The 21,010-nt window shown below is 40.7% G+C and overlaps 1 protein-coding gene across 1 annotated transcript in view; it reads right to left on the reverse strand.

The window, feature by feature from the left end:
• Window positions 1-21,010, reverse strand: part of HDDC2 (HD domain containing 2) — a 35,154-nt gene that overhangs the window by 5,955 nt on the left and 8,189 nt on the right. Inside the window, exons 3-4 of the mRNA XM_075203016.1 lie at window positions 17,616-17,718; window positions 14,880-14,948 (exon numbers count right to left, since the gene is read on the reverse strand). Coding sequence (XP_075059117.1) covers window positions 14,880-14,948; window positions 17,616-17,718 — 172 coding nt within the window. The remainder of the gene's footprint in view (window positions 1-14,879; window positions 14,949-17,615; window positions 17,719-21,010) is intronic.

Below are 21,010 nucleotides of genomic sequence, written 5' to 3' on the forward strand. Positions count from 1 at the left end.
TTCACAAACCACACCAAGGTTAATAAACTAATGAATTTTTTTTCCCAGTGAAGTGGAAACATATAAGGCTTTGTGGCACTGCAGAGTCATATGGTGACTAACAATGATGAATAATGTGTGATTATCCACTCTTGGTCTCTTACTAAATATGGTTTTACAGATATTGCATCTTGCCATTCACCACTCCTGTTTGCTGGTTAATATAGGAGCAAGCTACAAAATAACTGACAGATCTTTAATAAACTAAGAAAAGCAGAAATGAGTACAGCATCAAGGGCGATAAACAAGACAAATGGGGAGAAACAGATGGTTGCTATGGGAACATTGGTTGCCAAAAAACTATTACTGGAGAATGGGATATTTAGTGCATAATATTACTCAGCTCCACTGTGTTTTGGATCTGGGGGTATCCTGACCTTATATGGGGACCAGACAAGATCCCTTTCAGGGGCCTGTATGAGACTGCTTAGCCCAATATTATAGCAATTTCAGTACTCCCAGCAAAAACTTATCAATGTTTAATTAAGGGAGACAGTCACAATGATAGACTGTCACTGGTCAGTGCAGCTTATCATACAGGAGGGGGGCAGGGGTTTTAAATCAAAGCACTCAGCAATAAAATGCAATGGCAGTGTGAAACTTAAGGTAACAAAATAGACTAAAAGATATAGTCACTCTTACTAAAAATGCGCCGAGAGCCATTAAATAGAAAAATCACTATGATTTGCCATTGTGATTATGGACATCTGTATTTGCTCTTTTGAGAACTGCATTTGTACAAAAAAAAATTGCATACTCAGAATAAAAAGAAAAAAAAAAAGTTTCAAAAAAACAAAACCCACACTATCTTGCAAAATGTATTTATAAAAAACAAAAAAACACGTTCTGGTATAACCTGACAATTTCTTTTTACAAATGGACCAATATCTCTGAAAAATAATACATGCCCAACATAAATAAAAATAAAGTAAACTGCAACCTACTGGAAAAAATTCTTTGTAAGGAAAGTTTTTTAATTTAATAACAAATTGCATCAGATGCCACGGATATTGAAAGGAGAACTATAAGGAGGGTACTTTGTCTGCATTACTATTTGTGACCCTTCCCATTTTGTACCTGTTAAGGTCTCCGGTTACCTGTTTATGATCCGGTTTGATTGAATTGTATTATTCACACACAAATCTCATACTTCCAATTTGGGACTGCAGAGTTCCTATTGGAACTACATGGATTTATGAATATGTGATTTTATTGATTATGTTGGACACACTGCCTTTTATCCTCCTATATCATTTATTCTGTATTTAAAATCGAGCCTTATTGTTGATTTGTTGACACTGTAAAAAAAAAAATATATATATATATTGCAGGGAGTTTTTGGGCACTTTCCTAAGATTAGCTGACTTGTTTGTGTTTTTTTAATAGGAATACATTTGGAGCGCCTATTTTGAAATTTGTCCGTCTACTCTTTAGCACTGTCTAATCTTACCAATCTAAATTTGCTTTGGAACTAAAAAAAGTTGCAGAGCTTTTCCTGCAAGCTAAAATGCCATTTATTGCAAAATCATTGTCAACTCATCTAATAGGCAAATATGTTTTTGGAGTTTACAGATTTCAGTGATGAGGAAATCTCTACATTAAAAGTATTTAAAGCCTTCTATTAAAGATTAGAAAGAAAACTGAATATTTTAACTGTATAAAACAAACATTTTTTTTAAGGGAACAAATCTGGCAAAATAACACATACACACACAGTTTTTTTCAGAACAGTAGAGGCAAGGCTAACAACTTTAGGTGAACTTGTACCACAAATCACTTAATAAGCTGAATAATTGTATATTCTGAAGAACAGACAGTATGTAGCATCAAGCATCATGAGCTACATACATAGACTGTATGTATAGACATACGTAAACACACACAAATGGTTTTACTGATATAGCATGGCATAAATATATTTATATTTTGGCATACATTATATATGCCCAAAATATACTCCATTCTGCCATACATTAATTTCCATAACTGTAAAAAAAAATTAAACCTTGGATTAGTGTCCTTCTGAACCAGCAAGTGCAGTTTTATGAATCTAGGCTTAAAATGTAAAGGAACAATGAATCACCTTGGTAACCATGACGTGCTGCAGATCAGTAGCAAGAATCAAAAGCAGATTAGATTGCACAGTAGAATGGAAATGTCTTTGTTCTCCTGACAGGACTGCTGACAGCCACAGGTAGCTAAATAATCAAGCTAGATATGTATGTATACACAACACTTAAAATGTCAATGAATGCTAACAAATTGAAGCAAAAGATTTAAAATAGAATAGACACTCCAATGTAGGAAGTAAAACAATGTGCAAACAATCCTGCTGCCCAACCCCTATTCTGTACAAGTACCTTATTTTTCGACCAGCTATAACTCAAGATCATACTTGCCAACTCTCCCGGAATGTCCGGGAGACTCCCGCATTTTGAGAGAGTCTCCCGGACTCCCGGGCGAGTGTGGCAAAATCCCGGATCTGCCCACTTCCTAGTGAAGTGGGCAGAATTAGGTCACAAACGCCGCGATTCCTGGTGAATCGCGGCGTTTGGCCCCGCCCCCTCTGTCAAATGACGCATTTTGCGTCATGACGTCATGGGGGCGGGTCCAAAATGACACGGATTTTGGAGGCCCGCCCCCCCATGACGCCCACCTCCCCCGCAGGCTCCCGGATACCAACATTGTAAAGTTGGTAAGTATGCTCAAGATATGGCAACTCAAATCCTCAAGGTTCAGCAAAATTATACAAACACAAATACACCCACACATACATACATACACAGTTGTCAAAAGGGGGAATTTAGAATTGCTGGAATGGAAATCTGAAGTGAATGACTGTGGGCCTGGTAAGTGTCCATGCCTCCAGAAGCTCTATGGATTTTGGTAATGAGAAATTAATTTTAGATTCTTTTTAACACTATATAGTGGAGGAGATAGTGACTAACACAACAGCTTCTCTGCTAATCAGCCACTGTACACCAATACCAGTGGAGACTTATTCCAGCCTGCAGCAGAGTGGGCCTAAACGTCGGAAGAGACCAACGTAGATTCCTGCAAGGATCTCTGTTTTTGTTTTCAAGTGAAGTGTTGTACGGTAATAGCAGCCCTCTGTTTTCACCTGCAGTTTTAGATAAATAATAAAAAAAGGTCACAAGATCAAGGATCAGGTTCAGGGTACTGTCTCCTGGGTAGATGGCTGCACTTCACATGCATCAGCCAAATATATCTGTTCCCCATGTCGTGAGAGGCAGAGAAAACAAACACAGCTTTTTAATAAGCACCTTACAGGTGCAACTTCGGTAACAGATGCTTACCCGGATTCTAGTTGTATTTATACACAGGCCCAACAAGTAGACACCAGCTAATCAATGCCGAGATTTACCAGATTTGTAAAGTTTTGGTTTGATATACAAGTTTCTCTCTCCCAGATGTAAATTATGTTATTTTCAATGTATTTGTGTATGGTATATAAGCGCCTGTTTATAAATAATATATATATATATATATATATATATATATATATATATATATATATATATATATATATATATATATATATATATATATATATATATATATATATGTAACCCCTGGGGATGCTGCAGTTGGACTTGAGCACCCAGGGGCTAATAATCACACTTGCATCAGTAAGAAAAGAGATGCATATAGCTATTTACCAGTCAAGGAGAAGGAACTACATCTCCCAGAAAGCTGTTATGAAGAGGGGGCGGAGCCTAAGAAGACTGAGAAACCTGAGGGCGGAGAGAGAGAGGGAGAGAGGAGCATCCTGGGAGAGACTGAGCTGTGTGACCAGTTCAGATAGGTGACCCTAGGGAGAAGGGCACTGGATGAGTGATCTGAGCAGAGAGAGCAGTCTGCAGAGATATCAAAGCTGGGTGCAGTTCTGAACAGAACCTGCTGGAAGCCACAGTTTGAAGCTGTAGGAGGAGGTTTGCATGCATCTCTGAAGAAGGACATTTTACAAGTCAGCCATTTTGGAGATAATCAAGTTCAGACCTGTGACACACTGGTGCAGATAAGTTACTGGTTATTTTTATCTATCTGTTGTTGTTCAAGTGGGGTTTGGACTATATCTGGCCACAAGGGCTGAAGAGTTAGGGATAGATGGGTGGGCAGGTAAATATGCACCAAGTGTGTGTCTAATCAGCACTTGTGGAACTACAAGTCCCAGGATACAAATTAGAAAGGATTTTACAGTTGTTGCTAGAGGAGGGTCTGCATACTGTGACTGCTGTACCTCACTGCAAGTGATTTAAAGACCTCCAACATCTGCAAACTGGACACATGATGTTTCCATGCCATGCTGCATACATACAGAAGGGCCCCAACTTGCAGTGCACTGCTCTATTTGTGTGGTGTGTTTGAATACTGCTGTGTGTGTTTGGCAGTACATTGTAGGGCTATAAGGGAAAATATATAAATTCACCCTGCAAGATATTCACAGTATCAGGAGCAAGTAAGATATCTGATATATTTTTTCATGTGTATAAAGCTGTGACAGTTAATGGTTATATTGTTATATATTATATTATATTGTATGCTGTTATTGATTTATTGCAAGTTTTTGTGTTAACTTGGTGTGCATAGTAAGAAGTGGTGCGCCACTTTCATCCACACTGTTTTATTACTGTATTGTATTGTTTGCACTATTATTTCAAATTATACCAAAGTATATTTTTCTATAAAATTACAAAGCTGCATTTAGGATTTCCATTTAAATAAATGTGCCTGGCTGGCTTTTGCAGCACACATTTTGTCACAGAGTGTTAATACTGGGCAGGGGGTTTCCCGAATCTCCCCCTGGTGTATCTTTTGAACACCCCCCAGAAGAGAAAGCAGAGATTCGGGTGGAGGCACTGAAAACCAAGTACCAAGGTGAGAAGCATCTGCGTGGTCCAATATATATATATATACCCTCACAACGCTTAATACACAAGGGGGTGTTACATATATATATATATATATATATATATATATATATATATATATATATATATATATATATATATATACACACATACATACATACATACATACACATACATATTACACACACACAAAAAAAAGGTAAGGTTGGCTCTTTGCAGTACCTATAGATATTTTTTGACTCTTGGCCTCTGACTGGTTGGCCATCCGTGTACTGGACACTGAATAACCAAAATTATGTAAATTGTATTTCCTATGTGATTACAAGGTTGAACTGTATCCCACATTGTGTAAAACAGCCCCTTTAGTAAGACAAGAAAGTCAGGCCTGAGAGCATGAAGCACATTTTTTTTTTTTTGGAATTCTTTATTGTATAAAATACAAAAGAAAGCAAAAAATATGGAACAAAACATCACAAAAGCTCGTAGATATTGACACGAACATGTGCCATCTTTATTCTCCATACAACATTCTGATAATTGCATGACATACAAAACAATAGAAAAGGAGACATTAAGTAGACAAAATTGTTAGCTTCCTGTACGCAGATGTACACATTTGCGTGTACACAATTCTGAGTGTTAAAAGGATAATTAACTTCTTTTGGACAGTAACATCTAGAGATTCAAGGTATAGTCTCCATTTCTTATGGAATTGCGCAACTACGTTTTTTAATATCAGGGAGAATGGCCCTTCCATCTAAGTATTGGATGTCAGACAGACTTTCAATGCGCCTAAGAGAGGTCGAGGAAGTTCATTACTTTAGAATTGCTTAGCTACAGTTACACTAACTTAAGACAGTATGAACGCGCATCAGTCCAATGATCAAGGTTAGAAAAAAAGAAAGGCTTCCAGATCTTTGGTAACCTGAATTTTGAGACTGAAATAACGTCAAACAATTATTCCAAAATGTTTAAATATTCCTGCAATTTCAGTATCTGATCGTTGTGTTCTACACTTAAGACTATCCCTGTCTCCTCCTCGACCATAAACTGGCACCATGACAGGGACATATAGTATAATTGCTTTGAGATTAACCTCCTGTAGCCGGACTGAAGCTAGGGGCTTCCATGTGGATTCAAAATACTGGATGTACAGGACCCGGGTTGGCTAAACTCGGAACCTCATTTTGCCATGCTTCGTGCTCTCTTTACCAAATAACTGCCAGATTAGCATGGAGAAGATCAGCATATAAATACCTAATCTTATATGTGTTTGACTTCAGAGAAGTGAATAAATTGTCTACAGTATGGTTTGTCTCCGGCCTAACAGATGTTGCCTGTAACAAGGCAATATAATGGCAGAGTTGTAGAAACACATAAAACTGGATACTGGGGATGTTAGCCTTTTTCCTAAGTTGTTGGAAACTATAAAAAAGTTGCCCCCGGAATAAAATACATATTTAATTGCAGTAATCCATTTAGTTTTCCAGGTAAGGAAGGTGGCATTGATTAAATTCGGAGGGAAGTTAGGGCTTCCCCATATTGGGATGAATCTAGAGTACTAAAAATTAATGATTTAAAAATAATGACTTTAATTATAAAATAATTAAAAACAAAGGTTGTGCAGCTTAGCAGGAACGTATATTCCCAAGTATTTAAATTTAGTTAAAGACAGCGTAAAACCGTGAGGAGACTCAAGTCATGTAGAACATCAACTCCCGACAGGGTGTTTGGAGCCGCATTGACCCGTGGCTTGCTTCTTTAGCTCACTTCCCAGCTGCTATGGCAACAGCCGGGACATCACTTCCGTCCTCTCGTCCTGGCCACCACCATGTCAACGCTCAGCATTAATGTTGCAACCTGGACACTGTAGCAGCCAGATGCGTACGCATTTGGACTAGACCCATATTACCCGAAGCTGGGGCTTATTATTGTTAATGGAGATTAGCTCCTGATTGGCCACTGCTAATATTTAAGGCAGGGAGGGCTCAGCCTCCCTGCCGGTTAAAGCTTTAATTCCCTGTGGATTGCTGACCTGCTGTGTGCACTCTGCTGACTTCTGATTGATTTCTTGTTACTGACCCTTGGCTTGTTCCGGACTCCGATTGTTTGCCGATTGACCCAACCTCTGGCTTGTTATTTGTATATCTCTGTTCGTTGCCAGCCCTGACCATTCTCTCTGCTACAGCCCCCTGACCTTTGCCTGCTTTGACCACCCGCTCCTTCTTGCTACAGCCTCCTGCCAGCTGTGGTATTGCACATAAGCTTACGCTATGCAAGAGTTAAGTTATGGGGTCCTCTAAGTACCTGTGAGCACAACTAGCTCTAAGGAAAAGGCAGCTGCTAAAGGTGAAGAACTGTCACCTTTTCTGCAAGCTTATGTCAATATCCGCTAGCCACAACATAAGGGAATCAATTCAGATTTGATTAAATGCATTAGATAACCAGCAAAACTAAATGCATTAATGGTGTTTAAAATAGACGGGATGGATTTTGGCGAATCAGAAACCAGGAGGAGTATATCATCAGCAAAGACTGCAAGTTTATTGTCACTTCTTCCCAGGCAAATGCCCCAGGAATTCTGGGTGCTCTCTCAAAGCCATAGCAAGTGGCTCCAGAGCAAGTGCAAAGAGTGAGGGAACCACGAACGGAGGGGAAATTAAGTCATTAGCTAAAATCTGATAGTGGGTTATTGATCAAGGGTTTTGAAAAATAGTTATATATTGGTCAGGAAATCCAAACCTTCAAAGTGTCTTTGACAAGTGATTCCACATCACAAGATTAAAGGCCTTTTCGGCATCGAGAATTAATAATAACGTAGGATTACTTGTTCCAGACACCTCCAAATACTGGAGAACAGTTAAAACTTTTCTGACATTTGTCACAGAGTGTCGTCCCCAAATGAACCCCTTCTGGCACTGGTCTGTAACGCAAGGTAATAACACCTCTCGGTCATCAATTTAGTAAAAAGGTTATAAACGACGTCCAGGAAATATATTGGCTTTTAGGACCCAAGAGTGTAGGATCTCTACCTGGTTTGGGGAGTACTTTGATGACCGCATTATAGAAATGCACTGGGTGTTTATCATAAGAAAGTATTGCATTAATAAAAAGTGGTTAGCGGAATAGTGACCTATCTTGAAGAATTTTGTACAACTCGCCACTGAAACCGTCAGGGCCTGGGGGCTTGAAAGATTTCAGATTTACTACATTAAGAACTTCCTCGGGGGAATAATAGGTGTAAGATTTTGCGTGCAGTCTTGTAAGTGTGGGTAGATTAATCAAGATCCAGAAGAAACTGCAACAAGCATATTTTATATGATGCTCCCTTTAGGTCGGCACGTTTTATCGGCCCATTATACTTTCCATTAAGAAATACTTTCACAATCTGTTGTGTGAAAGTAGACATAACTTTATTTTATAGGGTTGGATTCTCCCAAACAAAGATAACCTCCACACATTAGTCATCATATAAGCAATTTACCAATTTAATCATATGTTGAAATTTGCATTTACAAGTGTTTCCTCCCTTCTCTGATCACCCTCTTTACTGTGTTCCTCGGAACCTGGAGCTTATATACCAGGTTTGCCTTCCTATAGGTCGGGAAAGCACATTGTTCCCGTTACAGTGATTATGTTATGTGCACTCAAGCATATAGTGAGAGCACCCGATTCCCTGGGGCTGAATTAAGGGGGAGCTGCAATTTAGAGTAGGGGCACACTAAGTAACAATGAGGAAGCAGTGATATTTTTCTCTGCTCCACTAAAGCTTGTTTGATTGTTTTGTGATGATTAGTCAATAACGATAATAGTGCGCATGCCGCGTTACTTTTAACAGTAACGCGACCAATTGAATTCCCCCTTTGATTGCGTTTAAAACACAATCAGAGCAGCCGAACGGATCTGCACACAGTGTGCAGCCGCAGGCAGCAAGCTCCTGCTAGGTGGGGCGATTGCCCTGGTCGCCCACCCCCTGGACTCGCCAGTGTGTCAAACACTTGTGGAAAAGCTAAATATACCACCTCCACTGTCCAATTCTCACTTGATTATAGAACTGTTCAAGTAGATTTGTTTCCAAAAAAATCTTTTTTTTATAAATCTAGGAAATGCGGGAAAAAGAGGCAGGCGGAACAAAAAGGGAAATCAGATGTTTGTATCTAATTTATATATACACTACATTTCCAACTGTATGTGGACACTCGAAAAATCACATCCATGTGTGCTTGTTGAACCTCTCATTCCAAAACCATGGGCATTAATTTGGAATTGGTCTCCTCCCTTTGCTGCTATAACAGCCTCCACTCTTATACTAAGGATTTCCACTAGATTTTTGGAACATAGTGAGGTTGTGCACAGAAGTTGGCTCACAGTCAGCGATTCAATTCATATCAAAGGTGTCCAATGAGTTTGAGGTCAGGGTTCTGTGCAAGCCAGTCTTGTTCTTCCACACCAAACTCAAGAAACAATTTTTTTGGTGGACCTCACTTTTTGCAAAGGATCATTTGTCATGCCAAAACAGGAAAGGGCTTTCCCAAAACTATTGTCTCGAAAGTGCAAACACAATTGTCTAGAATGTCATTGTATACTGGAGCATGAAGATTTTCACTAGTATGAATGGGGCCAAACCAAACCATGAAAAGAACCTGAAGATTATTAGTTCCTCACCCACCAGACTTTACAGTTGGCAGTATGCATTCAGGTAGGAAGCGTTATCCTAGCATTCGCCAAACCCAGACTTCCTTATGGTGAAGTGTAATTCGCCACTCCAGAGAACTTGTTTCCACTGCTCCAGAGTCAAAACTGTGTGCTTTACACCACCCAGGCAACATTTGGCATTGCTCATGGCGATTTGAGGCTTGGGTACGGCTGCTCAGTCATGGAAGACCAAATCCATGAAGCTCCTGTCGAACAGTTCTCGGGCAGATGATACTTTCTGAGGCAGTTAGGCCACAGCAGGGATTGTTGCAACAAAGGACAATTTTTACACGCATGTCCCTCAGCACTCAGCGATCTCGTTCTGCAAGTTTATGTGGCTTTCCACTTTGCTGCTGAGCTGTTGTTGCTCCTAGATGTTTACACTTCACAACAGGAAAAACAGGTGTCCAGACAGCTCTTGCAGGGCAGAAATTTGACTTATAGGAAATTTGGCTTCTTATGACAATGCCACGCTGAAAGTCACCGAGCTCTTCAGTATGACCCATTCTATTGCTAATGTTTGACTATGGAGATTCCATGACTTTATTGCTTGATATTATACACCTGTTAGCATTGGGTGTGGCTGATATGGCCAAACACTAATTAAAAGGGTATCCATATACTTTTGGCCATTTAGTATATAGGTTTGTATTTAGTTATATTTTATACGGAACAAGCAGCTTATACATTTATTAATAAAGGTCTAGACAATATTCTCTCTTGTGTATATGGCCCTTAATTACATTTTTATATTGTGTACAAGCTAAGATCGCATTACCCCAACATGGTCAAGCCACATCTCTGCTATCTCTATACTAGTGTGGGGCATGAGTATAAACACCAGTTAATCCAAACATCTGGTGCATATGCTAGAGATATACTGCTGGATGCATTTCGAGACGTGTCCAACTGAACATATGCACAGAAATGTGCATTCTTTTAGGAGTGTCATTTCCACTTTGGGACAAAAAATGCATCCAAGTCTATGATTCCTTAAATGTGTTTGTAAAAGCCTTTCTAGAGTGTTTATTGGGTTTTAATCTCCTTAATAGTCTGGCAAATGTATGGACTACTATTTAAGAACGTAATGTATGACTGCTACCGTCAACCAACTCTTAGCAAAGGTAATTCTGATTTAACCTGAGAAATATAATTCTTATTTTCCCTTAAATCCATTATTCACTATCTACATTCTCTTCACATGGAATCTTCTAAATGGCAGCCATTTTACAAGCATGGAGCTTCTATATCAATTTTCGCTATTGTCTGAACTCAGCCACACTCTTCAGCAGCAGTGCAGGATTTCCAATACCATCTAAATCAAAATTTCAGTAATATATGCCATATCTACACGGTTTCTTCACTTTCCCATGAAAACTTTTCTATAACATTTATTCTAACAAACAATGCCCAACCATTTCCATACACTTACTATACATTATTATTATTAATTTTTATTTATAAGGCGCCACAAGGCGTCCGCAGCGCCGTAGAGAGACAAACAAATTACAATACAATGGGAGACAGCACAGTACAGTAAACAGTAAGCACAGCAACTCAGTAATTACAATGCACAGCTAGAGAGGGCGGGGAAGGGGGAGGTAGGATCCGCAAATGAAGGGGCCCAAGAAGGAGGACGCGTAAGACAGGGAGACCCCCAGGGGAGGGGGGGGGGGAGCGAGAGTGGACGTGGAGTGGAGCCTCGAGGAGGAGGGCTAAGTAGCTGGAGAGCAGTTAGAAGTGGTGGAAACAGGAGGAGAGATGGCCCTGCTCAGAGGAGTGTACAATCTAAGGGGAGGTAACACTCTATACATTTACACTAAACTACATTAAACAAACTATAACCATATACTTCTATTACACAGCATTTGCAATTTCAATTAGCCTTTTCCAAGAACTGAAATAGCTCACAATATTTAAAATGGCCGACTTGCTTTGTTAGAAGTTACAAGCACAGGTGGGTCACATGTGCTTGTAATGGCCTAATTGACTACCAATGAACAAGGCCCATCTCTTAAACCTCTAGCAATATACTTGTAAGTCTACCACAAATATCTCTTTTACACAAAAGACAGCCATTTAGTGAGAGCCAGCAAGGCATATTACACAAAAGACATCTATTCCAAATAACATTTGCAACAAACACAAATGCTACCATGACCAACACTTCACTAACTCCATTTTATCTGAACACAGACAATTCCATTCAAATAAACAGTTACACCTTATAACTATTCCAATATAACATTAGACCAACACAGAACTATGTATATATCCAGATTCAACCATCTTCCATTCAAAGACACATTACACTTCATTCAAATTAACTCCATTTACAAACCATCACAGAACTATACATATTTCCAGTTTCACTCACCTTCCATTCAAAACTCCATTATAACATTTTTCCTGCTAGCCAGGGCCTCCCCAGGCCCCAAGCAACTTACTTTCCAGCATGTCCAGCTAGGAGCTGTGTCTGCATGTCTTATCAGGCTGGGAGCAGGGCACCAAGAGAGCTTTTGTGCTCTTTGCTACATAACATAATACCTTTCTACTGGGCGGAGTTTACCTTTACACAGGAAACGGATCACAGCCTTTCCCATGTTAATTTTAACCAGAAATTCTTGTAAGGGTAAATAGCCAAAGTAAAGTAATACAAACATCCAGACTTTGAACCTTTATATACAAATTCTGATAGATTGGAAATCACGTTAGTTCTTAAGGTACCAGTGACTAAAGAAAGTCTCATGAATTGAGAGTTGTCCACTCCTTGGAAACCTGATTGACTTTGGTACGGACAGTTGACTCTGACGGTTGAATACCCCAGTCTCTTAGCAAAGTTATGCTTTTATCCGCGGATGGGATTACCACCAAAGTGCCATTCCTATGCACGAGGAGTTTGGTCGGGAACCCCCAGCGGTATTGGATGTTGGCCGATCTCAAAGCTGATGTTATCTGGTAAAACGACCTGCGCTTGGCCAAGGTAGCCGCTGAAATGTCCGAGAATAGTTGAAGGTCACCTAATTGCCCACTAGTTGGAGATGAAGGTAGTGAAGCTCTCAGAATCTGTTCTTTGACCTTGTAAAAGTGAACCCTGAGGAGGGTATCCTTAGGGGAACCTTCAAGAGCATTTTTAGCCTTAGGCAAACGATGGATCCGATCCATGACGAGATCTGTGTCGGAAGCAGACGGTAAAAGCTATGGAACAGATCAGTGGCGTACTGGTATAGGTCAGCATTAGTAACAGAGTCAGGTATACCTTGAATCTTTATATTGTTGCGACGTGATCTATCCTCCAGGTCTACCAATTTGTCATTATGCCCAGGGACCTCTTCCTGCAGGAGATCGTGCGCTGACATTAGGTCATTATGGGAAGAGACCATTTCCTCAAATTTGCGCTCCAAATGATCCGTTCTGGATCCGAGGGCGGTCACTTCATCCTTAATTTCTTTGATGGATGTTCTGAATACAGAAGTTATATCTGTGTTAAGGGCTGACAGGAGAGACTGGATAGAGCTCAATGTAACTGGATCATCCATTTCCAATGGTTGTGAGGCAGACAATGGTTCTGGCTGAGCCATAGGCTGAGACGGATGAGAGATCTGGCGACTTTGCCGTGACATCGCTTGAGCTGGAGATTTGTCCGACGACGATACAGGAGACCCAGATCCAAAGAATTTCACTAGAGGAGCAGGCTTGGTAGGTTTCAACTTTTTGGTCGACATAATGTTACAAGAGAATCAGGACATACTGCACATGTGTATCAACAGCAACTCCACCGCTACATATGACATCAGGTGTTATATCATGGAGAGAGTGGTTAGTAGGTTAGAGCACGGCCCAGGAGGTTAATTTTTCATTTAAGCATCAACATCATCTGAATAACCCATGAATCACGCAGCTTTCTGGCCAAGCAAAAGAAGACTTGAGGATATTACATATTTGTGTACACAATTAGTGTTACAATTCCGTCACTAGGTGGCAGCAGATTCACAGCTGGAAACACACTGGCAATCCAGACATATACAATACAGTCCTTTAAAGGAGCCAATATTCAGTGGTGGAAGCAGGCTCACTTCTGAAGCTCTCATGGTTAATTATTATATAGCAGGTGTAAATACTGTGACTTACCCAGCTGTCATCCTTATCTCGGTTCACCAGTAGAGCTGCAGCCTCCTAACGCAGGAGCAGATGACAGCGCCACCTGCTGGAGCCTCAAGGACACTGCCTGACTGCGTGTCAGTATGTGTGTGGAGCCGGAAGAGAAGGCTGTGGTGGCGCTGCGACTTCCTGGATCGCCGGGCCACGAGGGCTGCGTTCAGAGGATCCAGCCAGGTAAGAAAGGGCAGATGGGGGCAGGGGGGCGCTACTCCCTCACAGATTTTGCGGGTCCCGCTGTGTCTCCCACTTCACCGTTGCCAGCCCCGTTAGTGCAGAGCTGCAGTGCACAGCAGCGTGGATCCAGCACAGGCACAGGGGACTCACCCGGTCCTGACCCACAGACAGCCCCAGATGCAACACTACACCTCTATATGACGGCAGCAGGCTCCCCGACTCCTCTCCTCAGTAACTACTTGGAATGTAGCAGTATGTCCCCGAGGACTCCACTTATTTTAAGGGGAAAAGGGAGAGCCTCTTTAACAAGCTAGGCCACGCCCCTCCCATGTTAATTTTGACCAACTAAACAGACTTGCATAAGCATTCACAAACCTTCTGTTTCTAGTAGGGGGAGAGATTGTATGTGCAAAGTCACTGTACTCATTCAACTGAATTGGTTGAATTCTGATATATATTATAAAATGAAATATAAAATAGATTATTAAAAGCTTGGGTACAGTGCATAATTGTACAATATCTAAATTACATTTTATCTGCCAGTACACAGGTCAGTTTGCAATTTTGTATAAGTTTTTCTTCAGCAAGTCACTATCCTGCTGTTTGAAGTACTTATTAACTTCATATGGAGAACATAAATTCTATTTAGTACTATAGTACTAGTAGCACACTGACATATGGGATAGGAGCATTAAAATATGGGAAACAATATGATACACAAATCCATACAAATCATTTACCTTATTTGCAAACCAACTACCTTTATCACATTAAAAATAAATTTAAGATAACCATCATCCTAAGCAGCATTTTAAAGAGAAGCAAAAGCACACATAAAATGAACTGGAAAATGATATATCCCCTTTATGCTGAGACACAAAATATCCAGACACATAAAATAATGAGTTTCACACTTACTTCCCACAGTTCATATACCTCCTTCTTCATATCCTCTGATAACAGATGAGACAAATGCTCCATAGCATCCTAAGGAGAAGAAATAACAAAATGGAAAATTACAAATCTCTGTAATACTAATTGGGTAACTAGGATTTAACCTCAGATTACTACTCAGACCTATTTAATTTGTCATCAAGCTGAAAAATAACAGTAAAACATCCCAATATTATTTTGATAAATTACACTCCTCCATAGTGTATATGGGACCAGAAATCCCTTGCACAAGAAAAATAATGTGAAACTGAGGTTTTAAAGGGAAAGAGCATAGAAGATGTGGCAGGCAACAGAAGCGACTGATTTATGGGGAAAGGATGAGAGGGTCATTAAGAGGGATGAGACAGTACGCTTGATTTAGTTATACTGCAGTGTCTCAGAGTTCCATTCTGTCCCCACTGATTAAACTGTGCCTTCTACCTATGTTCCCAGCGGTTCCTTGCTCCCCCACATACACTTGCACAAAAAAAGACCGGAACCCCGATATTTTACCTGTTGTCTGTACCTGCTTGTAGAGCATGTGTGCAATTTAAAAGGAATTAGGGCAAAGTGCTGGTATTTCACATGGGCACACACCGTCCCACTTCGAGCACTGGGTAGCATACTTGGACATCGGGACTCTCATTTGTTCAACTTAATAGGGTATTTCCATACTTCTAAATAATCTTAATTTTTTAACACCGATAAGATCAAGGTGTTAATTTTTACATTTGTGGTGCTCGAATACAAATGAGATTCACTCAACAATGGTACAAAAAAAACAAACCCTGATGGAAATATAAATATATACATTAGAAGGTGGAGAAATAAATTGATGCAGTGCTAGTGAAAACCATACTACCCTCCTGAACCTATGCAGCTGAACTGAAAAAGTAACTGAAGTTGGTTGGGGAATATACTGGGTTACACAATTTAAAAACAGCAAACAGATTTGCAAAGCATCCCTCCTTCTAATCTGATACATATCGCAGGTACGATCTACGTAGAGTGTATATAACCAACAGTTAGCTGTAGGATAGGGATTATAATCTATACTGAGAGGACATGGGGTGTTTGTAGCAAGTTAGCAGTCCACAAATGTGGATTTATAGTTTAGAGCAGTGGTTCCCAAACTTTTTCAGTTCGCGGCACCCTTAAGAGTCTCCAAATTTTTTCAAGGCACCCCTCCAAAATAATTACTGAGCAGTCCTGTTTTAGAAGTAGTTGGGTCAAAAAATTGTAATAAGTATTTAGGTCACGACAGAAATACTTATTTAGTTGTATGCAAAAATGCCCCTCTGCATCCAGGCACACTGCCCCCTCTGCATCCAGGCACACTGCCCCCTCTCACATTGCCCCCTGCCCCCTCTGCCCTCTCTCACGCTGTCCCCCTCCTCTGCCCTCTGTCCTCCTCCTCTGCCCTCTGTCCCCCTCCTCTGCCGTCATTCTGTCCCCCTCCTCTGCCATCTGTCCCCCTCCTCTGCCGTCATTCTGTCCCCCTCCTCTGCCGTCATTCTGTCCCCCTCCTCTGCCGTCAATCTGTCCCCCTCCTCTGCCGTCAATCTGTCCCCCTCCTCTGCCGTCAATCTGTCCCCCTCCTCTGCCGTCATTCTGTCCCCCTCCTCTGCCGTCATTCTGTCCCCCTCCTCTGCCGTCATTCTGTCCCCCTCCTCTGCCATCATTCTGTCCCCCTCCTCTGCCATCATTCTGTCCCCCTCCTCTGCCATCATTCTGTCCCCCTCCTCTGCCATCATTCTGTCCCCCTCCTCTGCCATCATCCTGTCCCCCTCCTCCTCTGCCATCATCCTGTCCCCCTCCTCCTCTGCCATCATCCTGTCCCCCTCCTCCTCTGCCATCATCCTGTCCCCCTCCTCCTCTGCCATCATCCTGTCCCCCTCCTCCTCTGCCATCATCCTGTCCCCCTCCTCCTCTGCCATCATCCTGTCCCCCTCCTCCTCTGCCATCATCCTGTCCCCCTCCTCCTCTGCCATCATCCTGTCCCCCTCCTCCTCTGCCATCATCCTGTCCCCCTCCTCCTCTGCCATCATCCTGTCCCCCTCCTCCTCTGCCATCATCCTGTCCCCCTCCTCCTCTGCCATCATCCTGTCCCCCTCCTCCTCTGCCATCATCCTGTCCCCCTCCTCCTCTGCCATCATTCTGTCCCCCTCCTCTGCTACGATCCCTCTCACACTCTTCCCCGCGCCAGGCGCCAGCCACAGAAAGAAAGAAAGAAAACAGGAACTTACCAATCCGCCGGGCGCCGGGACCCAGCAGCCTCCTCTCTCCCGCAGCTGTCACTGACGTTGATATTCAGTGACAGCTGCGGGAGAGAGGAGGCTGCTGGGTCCCGGCGCCCGGCGGATTGGTAAGTTCCTGTTTTCTTTCTTCTTTATAGGTCTGGCCCGCGGCACCCCAGTGACAGCGCCGCGGCACCCCTGGGAGCTAAATTCACCCAAAGCGGAACATTAAGTTTCGGTTATAATTCTGAATCTTAAACATTAGTCCAAAACATTAATGACCAGGGGCCAGACGTTCCACACTGTACAGCAGGTTCTATGCTTGCCAGAATGCCCTCCTTGTAGAAAGCCTGATCTCACATAAGTTAATGATTTAATTATCTTTTAAATATGTACAGGACTCCTCTTGCTTCCTTTCTGGCGCCAAGTACAGCAATTATGTGTGCATATTACTATTTCAGATATATTAGAGAAAGCCATTCACCTTTTCTTGTCTGTGTTTTTCTTCCTTTGAGATGTTGTCAGCTGGAGCTATGTCACCCACAATGCACTCTGCCATGTCATGCACAAGAGCAAGCTTTATGCATCTAAAAGAGAAGACAAACTAGTCACAAAAAAAACTGAAACTAGTCACAAAAAAAACTGATAACTGCATTCAACTCTGAATGTTCTATGCTTGATAAATTCACACACAGAAATATACACACACACACACACACACAGATAATCTGCACTCTCCAACTACACAATTACGGGGATCTTAAGCATAGCATTTGACCATGTTAGGACTGGCTAGAACATTAATACACTTAAGCTCAAACAGTCTGTATGCAGTAGAGGGATAATTTTCAATTTATCATGTGCATATTCTCCAATAAAGAAAACAATTTCTCAAGTTGTGTGTCATGTTTAGAATTGTCTAGATTTTGTTTGCTGGAAAATTAAAAAAAAAAAAAAAAAAAAAAAAAAAAAAAAGATACTTTCTGTGCTGCTGCATTTTTTATAATCGTTTATCATCACCACCACCACCCTTTATTTATATAGTGCCATTAATTTTGCAGCGTTTTACAGAGAAAAATCTGTCATTCACAACAGTCCTGGCTCCATTGGAACTTAGTCTAGATTCCCTATCACACACACGTATGCGTGTTAATTTTGCCAGCAGCCAATTAACCTACCAGTATGTTTTTGGAGTGTGGGAGGAAACTGGAGCACCTGGAGGGAACCCATGTAAACATACAAACTCCACACAGATAAGGCCCTGTTGAGGAATCGATCCCAGCGCTGTGAAGCAGAAGTGCTAACCACTGAGCCACTGTGCTGCCCCATAGTTATGATATGAAGGTAACTCCATTGCAGGTATAGCAATTATCCTTAAGAATTAGTTTTTTCTCTGCAATTTAGAGAACCATGCCTAAAATCTCCTAAAAATCATTTAAAAATTACCTGCACTCCATTCCATATGGCTCCTGGAAATCAATTTAATAAATAAAGAAGAAAGTACTCAGCGATCAGGTCTGTACAGTCACCAAACAGCAGCAAAAATGCAGTCTGGTTTTCACAACCTTCAAGATAAGTAATTTCTGATTAAGAAGTTCCGTACCTTTAACAGAAATTGTAAAAGACACACCTAATAGCAAAACAAAAATAATCCACCGTAAACTTTTTCCTAGAGACATTTCCAATGCATAAAATCTGAGCTCATCAATAAGAACATCTGTAGAAAGAAATTTTACTGCACACAGATTTCACGTTTAGACAACGTACCCTGTGGGAGATGCAAGTAACATCATACATTGAAATAAACACGCCCAGAATAGCGTCGCTGTTGGAGGAACTATCGGCAGACTGTTTGACAGATGTTCACGAGAACGTATACACTGCAGAATTAGTACAACATTGCTCCATTGTTTATAGAGATTTTTAGTCCGTTTATAAAATCAAACGATACAATGTCCTTTGGAATGAAAAAACATGATTGTTGGAGCGTACACACTACTACAAATTTGGACCCAACAGTCCTTTATCGTGTAGTAATTGGATGAAGTAAACTAAATTGATTAATATTGTTGTACCATGAAATTGCTATTAGTACACCACGTGTAATGACGCAATCGCACAGATTAATAACACACAATTACATTTGCATTTAAACTTGTAAATAGTACACATTTATTAAAGTTCCAATCCACATTTATTAGTAAAATGTATTAGCGATTAATTATACGATATATATATATATATATATATATATATATATATTATTAAAGTTAGGGTATTTATGGTTCAGGTCATCTAAAAAGGTAAAGAGTTTGTCGAAATGGGTTAATGCTGGTAAAATAAGCTTTAATATGAGACCAGAGTAGCGATTTCATCTAGTGGTCGCAAGTTATAAGCAATATGAGATTAATACTCAAAAGTACTTTGTAGGTCAGTTTGAACTGGTTCTTCGGCGGGAAGACAAGTAGACAACAGTTGGGGGAAGTTGAGCCCCACCTTTGGAGAAGATCAAATTAACTGACCTATGGACCAGCAGATAACTGGAACATCGTTAACCCTGGACCAATAAAGACCTCTGAGTGTTATCTGTGTACATAGTGACATCAGTGTTTTTTGTTAACTGAAACTGCATATAAGGAAGCTTCCCTGGGCCATTGTTCTCTCCCTTCCTGACTGCAAAAACCACATGGACCTGGGCCCAGGTGAAGCGCTAGCAAAAATGTAATGTATTCTGTTTTTATACTTTCCTGTTTTATTGTTATACATTTTGTGCTCCAGCATGGTTTGCTGTAAATCCTGCTATATTTTGCAATTAAATATCTTTGTGCGTTGGAACCACAATGAGTCGCATTGGACAATGTTTATTGGTAGCGATAAAATGAACATAAACCTGTAGTGTGTACCCAGCCTAACATTCTTTGGTAATGATAATTACCTTATTTTTCGTAATCACTTAAGCACTGACTAACACAATTTTATTGATTGATAATATGTTTACGTATTTACATAATATCCTAATTACTCAACATGTTAAAGACATGTTATACTAAAACCCTTACTTTTATTGAAAAGTATGATCTTCTAATTTCTGCAAGAGGTTTTCTTAAAAATATTTCTTGCTTGGTGAAGCCAAACCAATATACTTTTAGGTTACCCTACCCTTTCAAGCACCTGCTCTGAACCTATAAATTGACTGAGCAACTTCCATTTCTGTATTGTTGTTTGAGAGGCATGCTCTGGTATCAGTAGCTGATGGGGAGTGCTGGTCCTCTATTGCCATTTGTGAGCTATTGGAGCACCTCCTGGTAAGTTAGTTCTCAAATTAAAAACACATGAATGTATGACCTGAGTTAGGACCTTAGCAGAAGCCCTATGAAGTGGCAAGTGACTTATGCATTTGCAAATGCGAGAAACTTAGAATTCTACACATTTATGTACAAGTAGAATAGCAGCTTTTTTACTAGTTCTTAGCTATGTGCTGGGGGATTTTTCTCTATTTCTTCCTCTGGATAACCCCACCCTTTCAAGCACCTGCTGTGATCCAATAAAGTGATTGAGCAACTATCGTTTTCACAATTTCTGTATTTCTATGTTGCATAAGAATTTGGCTGCTGCTCGACTGAAGTCTATGGATGACATTTAAATGGCAATCACACCTTAAAATATATGTAATAAATATATCTGCCCATAAAATGTCATTTTTTATCTTTGCGACATCATAATCTGTTGCATGTACACATCCAATACTAGTACTAAACAGTATCTCTCTCCTTTATGACATTTGCCTGTCTAAACCAGGCATTTGCCAATGAGCCGATAGTTGCAGAGAAGATAACGCAGAAAGATCATGCATATCATGGCCAACAGCTTCTAACCCTT

Source organism: Mixophyes fleayi, chromosome 3 (genome assembly GCF_038048845.1).
Source record: "Mixophyes fleayi isolate aMixFle1 chromosome 3, aMixFle1.hap1, whole genome shotgun sequence".
Classification (NCBI taxonomy): domain Eukaryota; kingdom Metazoa; phylum Chordata; class Amphibia; order Anura; family Limnodynastidae; genus Mixophyes; species Mixophyes fleayi.